Source organism: Ictidomys tridecemlineatus, chromosome 7, assembly GCF_052094955.1.
Source record: "Ictidomys tridecemlineatus isolate mIctTri1 chromosome 7, mIctTri1.hap1, whole genome shotgun sequence".
Classification (NCBI taxonomy): domain Eukaryota; kingdom Metazoa; phylum Chordata; class Mammalia; order Rodentia; family Sciuridae; genus Ictidomys; species Ictidomys tridecemlineatus.
In genome coordinates, this window is record NC_135483.1 from 120870794 (window position 1) to 120884632 (window position 13839).

Sequence of the window (13839 nt, forward strand, 5' to 3'; positions counted from 1 at the left end):
TACATATTAACTACTGTGTGTTTAGTAAGTAAGGAACAGGTAGAGCATAGGTTAGAAAATTAGAAGGAAAAACAGTACAGCAGAGATAATTATATATAACAGTAAACAATGGTGAAAGACAATGATATGTTAAAAAAAAGAGGAAGCATATTATGCTTGAAGCGAAAAGAGGAAGTAGTGGGAAATAAGATGGGAAAGAAATAAAATTGTGAAAGGTCTTTTATGCTACATTAAGAAATTTTGACTTTTGTCTATATGCAACAAGAAGTAGTAATATCAAATATAAAAAAGTAGTATTAATGTGGAGAATGTATGGTAATGAGGAACAGGTAAAAGATCAGTTAACAATCAACATTCATTGATCCCTTAGTGGATTTTTGTGCTTTAAGTACACTTTCAAATTTAATTCTAACTGCAACCTTGTGGACTGAAGATTATTATTGTGCCTCCCTTTTTTCTTTTTTTCCACATAAAGAACCAAAGGCTCAGAAAGATTAAGTAACTTTCTCAATGTCAAAAAAATAAGTGGTAAAGTCAACTTATAAACCCAGATTTATCTAATCTAGATTCTTAGAGGCAAGACAGGCTCTGAGCAGAAAACTGGAAAGAACAACTTTACAGAAAGATGTGATTTTTGACACTGTGGAGATATGACTGAGAAGGGGAGTCAAGTTTGGTGCTATGATTTTTATCTTGATACAAAGGAAATATGGTTATACTATTAATAGTAATGGTTGCAGGAACAGGTTATAAGAGAAAAAAGGACTTCTTCATTTCTTAATTAGCTTGAATGACCTTTTACAATTTTGATATCTTACCTTTTCCTTCTTATTTCCCACTACTTCCTCTTTCTCTGTATGTCAACCAGGATATACTTTCATTTAAAATAAAATATGCCTTTCTCATTCACCATGCAAAATCTGGGATGCTTGGTAGATAAATGAAAATGTAGAGCCAGAAATGTGAGAAATAGAAATTGTGAGTTAGGGATTATAAAAACCTAGCCTGTGGAGAAAGCCAAGGGATTATGTGAACAAGGAATAATTTAAATGAGAATGAAGCAACTATGTAGGAAAAATCACCTAATTTGTAGGCAGAGGAGGAAAGAAGAACCAAGAAGACTGAGAAGGAATTATCTGAGATACAAGGGTAAGGGAGGTCAACTGTGTCCCAATGTCAGGTCATCTGATATATAACTTAACATATGACAGGGAAGGCTGTTCCTGATAATACAGATTTGGTCAAGCACTCTGCCTGAAATGATGCAGAAATGTAAAAAAAGATAAAGTGTTAGGGGTTTGACCAAAATTCTGAACTGCATGTTACTTTTCCTTGAATGAGCAATGATGCAATGTCAGTTTAAAGTATTTCAACAAAACTAAAAACAACAACAACAAACTCAAAAACCCTCAGAAATCATTTAAAAACAAAACACATACACACACAAAAACAAAGAATGCTTTCTTTTTAACATACTGTAAACAATTTCAGAGACCTCAAAATTTTCTTCAGCTTTTAAGAGTGGCTACTGAAGTATTAAGTTGGTTAGAATTAAGTGCATATTCAGATTATAATTGCCATTTTTAAAAAGTGAAAAACAGGTAACCTAAATTTTCAATGATAAAGACATAATTAAAACATCTATATTGGAAATAGTTATTAAAAAGCATATTTTTGAAGACTTAATTACCTACAACAGATTGTAACCTAAAATTATATAAAAAATTAAACTGCAAACACTGTATAGCTTGGACAATGTCAAGTTTTTTTTTTTTTCTTTTTTTAAAGGACTGTTGATGTTGTTATTATATATACTAGGATCAAGTTTTTAAAAAAACTTTTCAATGCAAAAGTGACATGCTCAGATTAAGAAAAACTATTGCATTAATAATTAGAAAAACATAATGATATTAGCAATTTACCTGAAATTCATTCACATACTGTGCCATCACAAATTCATGTCTTTCAGTTGATAAAGGTTCTGCCAGTACATCAGGTAAAGTTTTATGAACCTGGTTTTTCTTCTGTGATGCAGTCCCATTGAGGTGACAATCAAAACCTATGTTCCCAGGAAGCTGGAATCTCTGATCCTGAGGTCCAAATGGTCCCATAGTTTCATCAGGCCACACTGTTCTAGAGCCTGAAGAGGAGAAACAAAACACATAATTTCCTTCTTAGTAGTCAAGAACATTTGCAGACTGGAAGAATGTTCTTATTATTGTATTTTTTTGTCTACAAATAGATATCCGAAATCTGCTTTCTTGTATGAACATAAATTAGTTTCATGTGGTTTATACTAATTAAAGTAACTAGCTGATGGCTCACAGGCAACTCCATTATTAGGGGGAAAATTCAATAAAGTACTCTTAATTAATACATGAGATGTTTGATAGTCATTAAAAAGAATACAAGTAAACTTTCATGTACCAACACAGAATGATGTCCAGGACATATTTCTTTAAAAGAAAAGCTAAGTCAAAGAATAGCATTAATTTTAGAAAAACAAAAATCAAACAGGATAAAATAAACAGTATTTATTTGACTTCCTTATATTTATATTTTTAAACAATGAGAAAAAGACCTAAAAGGAAGGACACCAAACTTAAAAATGGTCTTCCTTAGGAAGGGGCATTTAGCTGCCATTTCTAAGTGGCACAAAACACTAATGGACTGGGGCAAAAAAATTGAGCATTATATGACACAATTCTGTTTATCAGCTACCTGAATTAATACAAACTACAAATACTGCAATAACAGATACTTGTATGGTTTCTAATTACTTGTAAGTAATAAGGCTGTACACAGCCACTAGTAATTGACTGGTTAGTTCCTAAGATAAAGTTTTGAATGTGATTGGTTTTAAAGAACAATCAGGTCTACCATTGTCAAATTCTCTTTAGAAAAAATAAATGTTCCATATTAATAGGATTTGAGCATATTTTAATGTTTACTGATCACTTAGGATTTCTCTTCTGAGAAAGGCCTGTTTTGATTATCCTGTTTTTGTTTTTCTACTAGGTTGTATTTTTTTCTACTAATCTAGGGGAAAAAAAAAAAAAAATATATATATATATATATATATATATATATATATATATATATATATATATTTGCTTATTTATTTATTTTCAGGATACCAGCCCCTTATATAATTTGAATGGCAAATATTTCATTTGTAATACATACACAGTTAAGTTTTCCGGTAATATAAACTGGGTAATAGTCAAAGATGAAGTTATAAAGGAAAAGCAATGCAGGATGGAAGGCTTTGAAGACCCAAATGAACTTAAATTACATTGCACTCATGTGTTTCAAGATAAGAAGAATTCCATGAATAATACTTTCAGCACACAATAGGTTAAGTGTGCATTATAAACTTTCAAGACACAAATATGGCATGTATATGGCATTTTTCTCAAACGTACTTAATAACAACACTTTTTTCAAAAAAACTTGAACTCTTACAGTCTGGGAACTCTAGCTAAAGAGTAATAAGAGTTAATCATGGCTTATCATGAGAGCAACATGATTAAAATATTTTAGTGGTGTGCAAAATAGAAGAAGCAGACTTTGTAGACAGCATAAATTACTGATTGAATATATACTTTACAAGAAGTCAGCTATATTAAAAGAATCCAACTGGTATGAGAGGATATCTCAGTGTAGTTTTGATTTGTATTGCCCTAACTGCTAATGATGCTGAACATTTTTTCACATATCTGGTGGTCATTTGTATTTCTTCTTTTGTCAAGTATCTGGTTTAATTCATTTGCCTATTTATTTATTGAAATATTTAATTTTCTGGTGTTACTTTTTTTGAGTTCTTTATATATTAAACATATTAATCCTTTATCAGAAGAGTAGCTAGTAAAGATTTTCTCCCATTCTGTAGGTTCTCACTTCACATTTCTAATTTGTTTCCTTTGCTGAATATGCACCAAACTTTTTCCTGTCTAGAAACATGCTATACCATAATCTCTCTCAATGCTGAACAGTGAGACAGTTTCTAGTTAAGCCCACATGATCACTGCAAATATCTCATACCCTACAACACTCTGTATTCTAAAAGGTATATTAAATGCATTTTTGACCTCTCATGTCTTCAATTTTTGAAGGGTTAACTGGGATTTAATTGCACCATAAGGAGCATCTATATTCATTCTTTAATATTTTATCTTTCTGGATAATAAATATTTAGTCAGAGCTCTGACTTATTTTAAATGAAATAAACACAGCTTCCAAAATCAGAAAAAGAAATATTAGAGGAAATGCAACTCAAATATTTTGAAATGATTATAAGTGAAGCAAAAATAACATCTACTTACATATATCTGGAGGGGCAGTGGCCACATGAGATTCATCTGAACCTGAAGATCCTGCAGTTGAAAAGGCTTTTGGATTGACAACTCTTTTAACTAAAGAGCAAAATCCCGGGAGATAGGAAACCAGTCTGGCTCTGTTACAGAGCACCTAAGAATGGCAGGAAAAATAAGACTATTTATTCTAGATATAAATGTTATAATTTCTGCCAAATTTACATACTGCAATACATCTTTTAAAGCCAAAATTTATTCCACTTCTGTTGAAACCTACTATGAAACAAGCATTAAAATACATATATAATTTAAAAAACAAAATACTGTCAGTTGTCAGAATCAAAGCTGTCATTCATGTTGAACTCTAATAAATGAAGACAGAAAATCCTGGTTGGGGAGGGGAGGGCATCTTCATGCATGTATGCCTGATAACAGAAACCATAACAAAAGATTGCCCAAACCACAATTGACACAAGGCTACCACAGCTTGTATGTAAAAAAACTTTGTAAGATTGTCTACTCAACAACTGCCCATTCAAATTTGGACTTAGTACCTCTGTTACTGATCCTTATGACCAAGGATAATTATTTGAAAATAACTATGGAACCTTCCTCATCTTACTTTTAAAAACCCTTGTCTTTCTGTGAATTCCCACTGTCTGTCAAGGTATGTGTGTTTTGGATTTCAATCACTTTCTTACTTATTTTTCTTTGGAAAGCCTTTCTATATCCTATTCATTTTAGGTTGACAATACAAATATTAAGACAAAAAAAAACAACAAGTAATAATTCAAAGAAAAGTATATGTCTTTTCCAATAAAGGCCAGAATTCAATTGTGTCATGAAAGAAAGGAAACTCATAAAAGATACTTCATTTAAAGACAACACTACAAAGGTAGCAAAAGTAAGATTCTTATATCCTTAAGATACAGAAATTTCCAAACCTCCCCTTGGACCAAGTTCTGTTTCCTTTCTAATAATATTATTATTTTACTACCGTCAATTGTGGTAATTGTCAGGCACAGTGGCACACACCTGTAATCCCAATGGCTTGGGAGGCTGAGGCAGAAGGACTGCAAGTTCAAAGCTAGCAACTTAGCAAGGCCCCATCTCAAAATAAAAAATGAAAAAGAGCTGAGGATGTGGCTCACTGGTTAAGTGCCCCTGGATTCAATCCTAGGTACCAAAATATATAAATAAGTAAATAAATAAATAGTGGTAATTATTGCCCAAGCCAGTCTCTTTTGATTGGATGGCAATGTCCAATTTCCTTCATTTTAGCACAAATCTTTATTTTCTGATCTTATATTCATTTTCTAGACATTGAAATCAGATATAATGGGTGAATATATAAATATCTTCTATGCATACACTTTTAGCAAAATATTTGAGTCAGAATAAATTAATGCAAGAGTTGGCAAATTATACACAAGTACAGCCTATTGTTTTGGTAAACAAAGTTTTATTTTAATACATACATACCCATTCACTTACTTATTATGTCTAACTGCTTTTGCACCATACTGGCAGAGTGAAGTAGCTGTAACCAAGAGTATACGGCCCACAAAACTTAAAATATATATGACTTGGCCCTTTAATAATAAAAAACTCATAACTAAAAATTCTTCGTTTAATAGAAATCATTTAGCATACATATTAAGAGTCATAAACGTCCATGCTTCAGAATCTAGACAAACTTGAAATATGCCTTTCTGATATAAAGAAACAGCCTTCTGGTAGCGATGGTAATTTGTTGCTAACTAATGCCATTGGGCTACGTGAATTCAGGAATGCTGTATTTTCTGTGTTTTTATGAAAAGCAGGTATGTACTTCTTCAACAAGTATTCTACCATATATAAAATTTTAATAAAAGTCTGTAATTTTTTAGATAAAAAGCATAACATCACAAAAGGTATATTTTAAAGAGTTATAAATTCAGTTTGCTAGACTCTGAAGCATTGATATGACTCTCAATTGGAATGTTAACTAAACTGTCAAAGACATGCATATTTCATTACTAACATCCATTCAGAGTTTATAATGCATATAAATACAAAAATTTTAAGCAATTTAAATACTAACATTTTTTAGTATAAATTTCATTCTAAAAAATAACTTGTAAAAGCATCTTCTAAACTATTTGCCCTACTGAACTAATTTATATTCATGTAGCCAAAATAAAGGTCAGATATTAATATTATACTTAAATTAATTTCCCTCTTTTCAAAGTACTATATACACCTTTTACAACGTTCCTTTCTGTACAGATTTTGGGTAGGCAAAAATTCATGTTAAAATTAAGCCCAAATTGTTAGACTACTCTTGTGATTTGACTGTGTAGCCACACATTTGCACTTACTAATTGCAAGATTAATATCTCTGCTGTTGCCCATTCATCTTTCTAACATTCAGGTCTGATTAAGTCACCACAGTTTATAGAATATGGCTTCATTCAGGGTTCCCTATTATTTGGTCCCAACCTCAGAATTCAACCTTACCTTCTAGTGATTAGCAGGTGGAAATGATTTAATTTTTGAAAGGAGCAATGAGTAGTGTTCTTTGAACAACTTCTATTTTTCCCACCCATATCTTAATTATCAGATTTTATTCAGTTTTCAAATCTCAAATGCTTTTCACAGTAGTCTCCAAACCCTACTTTTCCTTCTGCACAAAACTCTGAATGTGCATTGTACCTTTTCAAAGTTTTAAAAAAAGATTATGTGCTACTTTTATTGTAGCTGTTTTCATATGTCTTATGTCCATATTATATGAAGTCTCTAAGGTAAAGTAAGATGTGTATAATTTTTTCTTTCTTTTTTGCACAATCTAGGCAAGCACTCCCTCACTGAAATACACTCTCAGCCTTGGATGTGTATAATTAATCACAGGGTACTTAAGAGTCAATGCTGATGTGAATGAATACCTTTTGATTTCATTTTGTAGAATCTGGAAGGCCACTTCCTATATTGCAACGGCTACAAACCCTTTAGTTTTGCTAACCAGAAATAAAAAGGGGCTTTATATAGATTCTAAATACTTACTGGAATAATGTCTTTAAAATATTGGGTTTTAAAACTTTCTGTTTAGAAAAATAAAATTGGAGAGATAAGTACATGCATATTAAAAGAATATCTGTGTTCAAACTACCTTAAAAGGATTACAACATAATTTCATAGCCCTTGCTTCTCCTGACATTTTTTATACACTAACATCATGACGTCAACGCCCTCATAATGAAATCCGTCTGATTCCCAACAAGTTCAACTGACTTTTAAGACTACTCACATTGGCCATTTCCAGTGGAGAAGACAGACACAAAATCTTCTCCTTCGCAAAGTATTCCTGGGAAAGGACAAAACAAAACAGGCTAGTGACAGACAGAACTCTGAGGGACCGCTCCGGAACGTCCACTATTGCGTGCTGAGTCCCTCCCCCTCGGCAGGATGACCTCCGAGCTGCCCCTCACCCCCGAGGCCAGACTCCCCCCGCCGACCCCAGGAGGTCGCGGCTGCGAGCATTCCCGGGCACACGTGTGCCGGGGGAAAACCCACCCGACCCGAGGGGGTGGGACGGCCGGCCTTCAGAGCGCCGGGGTCCACGCTGATGTTTTAACACGGATCAGGGCTGTTTGGCAACAGCTCCGAAAGGAGGCTCGGGCTGCGCAGAAGAGGAAGGGGAGGTGACAGGACGACAGGGGATCTCCGTAATCAGGGCAATACCGAGAACTCTGGGCCAAAGATTGGCGAGTTTGGAGGGGCTAAGGCGGGTGGAAACCATCCGTACCAATCACCACCCGCCTCCAGCTGTCCCAGACTCTGACTCTTCGCACCGTCAAAATGGCTGCGGCGAAGGCGATGGGGGTAGCGGCTACTTTGGTCACGACCAGGCCAACGAAGTTGCTTCCGAGTGCATCGATGTAAAGGATCGTCGAACCGATGATGCGCACGCGTGTCACGTAGGCCTACCAGAGCCGACCTTCGATTGGCTGAGCCTGGGCTGACAACAAGGGTGGACCAAAGCGAGGAGGTGTCAGCTGGGAGTTAGCAAGGAGGGCTGCAGGCAGGGTTAGGCGGGAGTTCTCCCTTCGTTCATTGATTTTTGTTTTATTTGATAGATTCCTCCCACTCTGAGCTTTTCTTACTGACTCCAGAATATACAGTCTTCTGTTCTTTGTATGATTATGTATTTTTCACGAATATTTTTCTTTTGAGCACAGGGCACTTTTTCTTTTTATGTCCCCACTTCTAATACAGTGCCACTTTCACTACAGGCTCGGTAAATACGTATCCAATGATTTATTTATAAATAGTATATCCTAATTAATTTAAAAATTAATGCATTTTTAAAAATTGTAGTTAAAACACAAATTTTATTCATATTTCTTAATTTTTGACTTATTGTCTGTTTCTGTATCAGAATTCTGAGTACCACATCACATTTAGTCACCGTGTCTCCTCAGACTCTTCCAGACAGTGACAGTTTCACAGAGTTGGTTTGCTTTTGTAACCTTGATAGTTTTGAGGCATACTAACAAAGCACTTTTTTTGTTAATAATACATGATAGTAGAATCCATTTTGACATACTTGTACAAGCATGGAAAATATCTTGTTCTAATTCTTAATCCAGCACCTCTCCCTTTCCTTTCTACTCCCCACCCCCTGCCCCTTTCCCTTGATTGATCTTTCTGCCATTTACCCATAGTTATTTTTTAAAATTAATTTCTTATGGGTGTACCCGATTGTGAGATTCACTGTGGTATATGTACATAGGAAAGTTATATCCACTGTCTTTCCTTTTCTCATCCTCCCTCCCTTCCCTTCATTCTCCATAAGACATTTTGTTGAATATCCCACAGTTGGAGTTTGCCTGATGTTTTTTCTTATGTATTGATTGGAGTTATAGGACTTGGGGGATAAAGAGGTAAAGTACCCTCCTTAACACATCACATCAAGAGTACACATGATTTATCACTATTGATGCTAACCTTTATCACCTTGCTAAGGTAGTGTTTGCCAGATTTTTCAACTGTGAAGTTATTCTTTTCCTTTGGAAGGATGTCACTATGTGCAGCTCAAATTGTAGGAGTGAGAAGTTGTGCTTCATCTCTTTAATAGTAAACTATCTTCATAAATTATTTGCAGTTCTTCTGCATGGGAGATCTTCTGTTCTGCCCCATTTGTTTGTGTATTCAGCCATTCATATTAGAATGTAGTTTGGATGTTTTACATTTGGGGTTGTGATCCAATAGTATTTTGTTGTCTTTCCTGTTTTGATCATTGGAATTTCTTTTAGTTGACATCTCTGCCTTTTTGACATACCCTTGTTTTCCATGAACACTTCCTTAGTTTCTGGCACTACAAGATTCTCCAGGATCATCTAGTATGTTCCCCTGATCTAATCCTAGAATCATCCACTTTCCCAAGGAGCCATGGGCCCTTTAATGGAAAATGACATTAGAAATCAAGAGTTGGACATTTTGAATATTGTTGCTTCTAGGCCTTTTCAGTTGCAGAGCAAGGAGATATATGTATGTAAATTAACCTGAGTAAATGCAGGTATCTATAAATAATTTATATATGTATCCATCTGTTTCTTTGTCAGCTAAATAAGAGTTCATGCTGATGTCTCCAGCTTTAATCCAGCACCACATGGATCATGCTCGTCTCTTCCCTCTGCTCATCTGTAACCTTGCACTCTAGTGTGAGAAACTTGGCTCTCATTGTCTGTCATCTATTTAATTAATTGTTCAATTCCTGTTTACATGTGTAGTGGGTTCAGAACTGTTAACTCTCCATGTACACGTATAGTGGGTTCAGAATTGTTACCAGGTATGCCTATGGGAAACAGATTTAACAGCTAGAGTCCAATACTTATGTATAGTTCTTTTGCCTTTTGTCTTAACAGACTCCACTCATTTCCATAGTAAGCAATCCCACCTTTTTCAATGAAGTTATTTTATACGTTTGTAATATAAAGTCTTTTGCTTTATATTAGTCTACATTCTATCCTGGGGTTCTTTGAGCTCCTATGATTTCTTTAAAAATCTTCATCTATTAAAGTTCTCTTTGTGCTGTAAAATTCTAGGAGTTTTGACAAATGCATATATCGTGTTGTGTGTATATGTACATAACATTATTCATATGTAAATGACATATTGTCGTGTATACTTCATTCCATATACTTATGGAATGGTTTTTCCACCCTGAAAAAAAATAGTCCATTGTGCTTCATGTACTAAAAACCCTCTTGCCTCTTCAAATGCCTAACAACTACTGATCTGTTTATCATCTCTATGGTTCCAACTTTTCCAGAATGTCATAGAAATGGCATTATATAATAAGTATCATTTTCAGACTGATTTCTTTCATTTAGCCTTCTCTTCTTGTGTATGTGATTTGATAGCTCATTCCTGTATTTTTTAACCTCTGGATAGTATTTTAATGTACAAACTGAATACTCTGCTTTCTTCCAATTTTTGATGATTATGAGTAAAGCTGCTTTAAAGGATTTGTGTGGAGGGTTTTTCTGTGGACATGTTCCTAAATCAGTTGGGTAATACCTGGGAAAACAATCATTGGCAATTATATTTTTATAAGATATTTGAAAAGAGTTCTATTAGGTAATTTGAGCATTTTCCCTACAATCATGAATATAATTAATTTAACAAGTACTCTTCTCTTTTGGAAACATGGAGCAAACTTTTTCTACTTTTGTCCAATTATTACAATTAGTGTCCCAATCAATGGTCTTCACAAATTGCATGCCATCTGACACCCTGCAGCTGTTCAGATCAATGAATACTCAATCCAAGACTAAGCAAAATGTCTTAAAATATCTTAGCTAAGGATATCCATGGAAGGAGATTCCATGACTTCCCTGGGAAACATCATCTGACATCTCAAAACCACTGACTACTAGGAAATTGTCCTTGCCCCAGACTCCTCAAGCTGAATATTTATTTTCTTTTTGCTGTCCATACTACAAGATAGCTGGTCAGTATTGGGGTGGAAAATAAAAATTCCTCATTTTGAATTGTCTTTTTTAATTGTTACTTTTTATTTTTTTGAACTTTATTGTATTTTATTTTTTATGTGGTGCTGAGCATCGAACCTAGTGCCTCACTTGTGTCAGGCAAGCACTCCGCCAGTGAGCCACAACCCCAGCCCCAATTGTTGCTTTTTAATATTGGAAATTTGTGTCTCTAAAATTGGGCTAATGGCTGAATTCATCAGATTCAAAATGATATTTGATGTTGAAGGAGAATTGCATATTTCTCAGAGAAAATGCCAGATGTAAGCAAGAAAAATAAGAAAGAGGTGAGAGCTCTCTTTATTTGGGGCTTCTGGTCTCCAGTTACAATCTGGATGTCAAGTCCCTCAGGGATGGAGAGTGCAGAAAAGCTCCAAAGAAGTGGGCGATTTGGGATCTTTACCCTATAAGTATTAGTGACATGAAATTAAATTCTAAAGTAGACATTTTAGACTTGAGGAGAGAATTCTGGATTATCTTTTTAATATGAATACCTCTACCACCTCCACTGATGCTATTCTAGAAGGCAGCACCCTAGATATGTAGGTACAAAGTGACACAAAACAGGCTGGGGAGGAGTGTTGAATCTGGTATTTTTAGTGGAGTCATATGGGCAAATTACTTAGACCCTTCATGCTTTAATTTTCTCAGTTATGAACAGCATAATAATTGTGTCTATATCAGAGTTTTTGTGAAATGAGTTTTGTAACAATGCTTCTATAACAACAGCAGCAACACACACACACACACACACATAGCAGTAGAATACAGCATAGAAGGCTTTAGAGAAGGGACCACTGAGCTCAATGTTGCAGTTATTTACAACTCATGATTTTGTGCTTCATAATTCCTTTTCCTATTTGTTGTTACATAATAAGATTTCTGGTTGAATGATGTTTGTAAGCTTTTTGAGACCAGGAACCACACATTATTCATCTTTGCTGTGATAGAAAATCATCTGTCACAGAGAAGTAAGAGAAAAAAAGAGGCAGTGATCAACAATACAGCAGAGGGATCACTGTCAGGAATAACTTCACAGTAGAGGTAATATTTGTGCTTTGACAACGAATAGGTGTTTGCCTAAGTGTCAAGGAGAGACGTAGAATTGAGGACATTTCAGGCAACAGAGGCAGCAGGAATAGAAGTACAGAATCCAAAACACTATGGATGTCTGGGAAATGCAAAACTAGTTTGAGAAATTGAATTGAAAGGTAGATTTGGGGAAATCATTATCAGCTTTCAATGCCATTGTAAGGTACATGTAATACTGGAAGCAGTGAGAAGCAGTGGGTAGATTTAAGCAGAGTCATGAAATTATCATATTTGTGTCTTGGGAAGATCATTTGGCTGCAGTACAGAGCACAGATTTGGGAAGGTGTGGGACTGAATTGGACCGATGGGGCAGGAGAAATTGTGGTCTCCATGAGGAAGAACACAAGAGTCCCAACTAAGGGCTGGGGGAAAGGTGGGAAATCAACACAGCATAGCCATCCATTTGGTTATAAAAGAGGAAAAGGGGACAAGTTGAAGATGATTCTTAAATTTTTGGTGTGAGACACTTGATGCATGGCATTGTTCGTTTGTTTTCTATTCGGTTTTATATTAACTGTGTATTGACCAGGGCCTTGCATATGCTAGGCAACCTATCATATCTACTGCTGAGCTACATCCTAAAGTAGCTGGGATTACAGGTGGGCATCATTATGCCTGACTGAGTTGCTTTTACTGAGACTGAAAATCAGTAATATTAATATTTGTGGAATATAAGCTTTGTGGCAGGCACTTGGATGGGTATTTTTCTCTAGCTACTTTATTTCTCCAAACAATGCAGGAAATGGAGATAATATTATTCTCCTGCTATAAATAAAAACATCAAAGCCCAAAGAGGTTAAGTATCTTACTCAAGTTTCCACGGTTACATTTAAATCTAGGTCTGTTTGGTTTTAAGTTAACGTTCCCTTTCTCATAGGATATTGCCTCCAAGGAGAAGAATAGTTTTAAGCGGAAAGATAATGAGATTGGTGTGGAATATTTTTTAAAATTTACTTATTTATTCTAATTTTATTATACATAGCAGCAGAATGCATTGTAATTCATAGTACATATATACAGCACAATTTTTCATGTGGGATATTTTAAGATGACTGAAGGACATTCATATGGAATTGTCCAATTAGTTGTTTGAAAGCCTAACTATTGCTAAGGAAAGTGGATTATGTAGGAGATAGAGATTCCAGGCTCATTGACATGTTAAGGCACAGGAACCCCTTGAGTTGGAGAACTAGGCTTTTGGGAATAGGCTTTGGGGAGTTAGAAGAAAGTTTATGAAACTCCAAAAAATATATGTACATTTTAGAATAATTTATAAGAAGATCTATTTCCCTGCCCTAGGGAGAAGGTGCATAGTTTCTTTAGATTCTTAAAGAAGTCCATGTCTATGAAAAGATCAAGGGCCACTTGTGAAGCATCTGAAAGGGAGATGGCAAAAATTA

The 13839-nt window shown here is 34.9% G+C and overlaps 1 protein-coding gene and 1 long non-coding RNA gene across 24 annotated transcripts in view; one reads left to right on the forward strand and one right to left on the reverse strand.

The window, feature by feature from the left end:
- Mmadhc (metabolism of cobalamin associated D) overlaps positions 1–8256 on the reverse strand; it is a 100103-nt gene extending 91847 nt beyond the window's left edge. For 14 of the 22 annotated variants that reach the window (XM_078017386.1, XM_078017387.1, XM_078017376.1 and 11 more), the window contains exons 1-4: positions 8101–8256; positions 7603–7659; positions 4326–4470; positions 1923–2140 (exon numbers count right to left, since the gene is read on the reverse strand). In XM_078017386.1, the coding sequence (XP_077873512.1) occupies positions 1923–2140; positions 4326–4470; positions 7603–7611 (372 nt within the window). In that variant the 5' untranslated portion in view covers positions 7612–7659; positions 8101–8256. The other 8 variants (XM_078017396.1, XM_078017394.1, XM_078017397.1 and 5 more) reach the window with 8 other exon arrangements.
- A 4013-nt stretch (positions 8257–12269) lies between these two features.
- Positions 12270–13839, forward strand: part of LOC110599479 (uncharacterized) — a 140902-nt gene continuing 139332 nt past the window's right edge. For both annotated transcript variants that reach the window (XR_013424080.1, XR_013424081.1), the window contains exon 1: positions 12270–12391. This is a non-coding gene — a long non-coding RNA (uncharacterized LOC110599479). The remainder of the gene's footprint in view (positions 12392–13839) is intronic.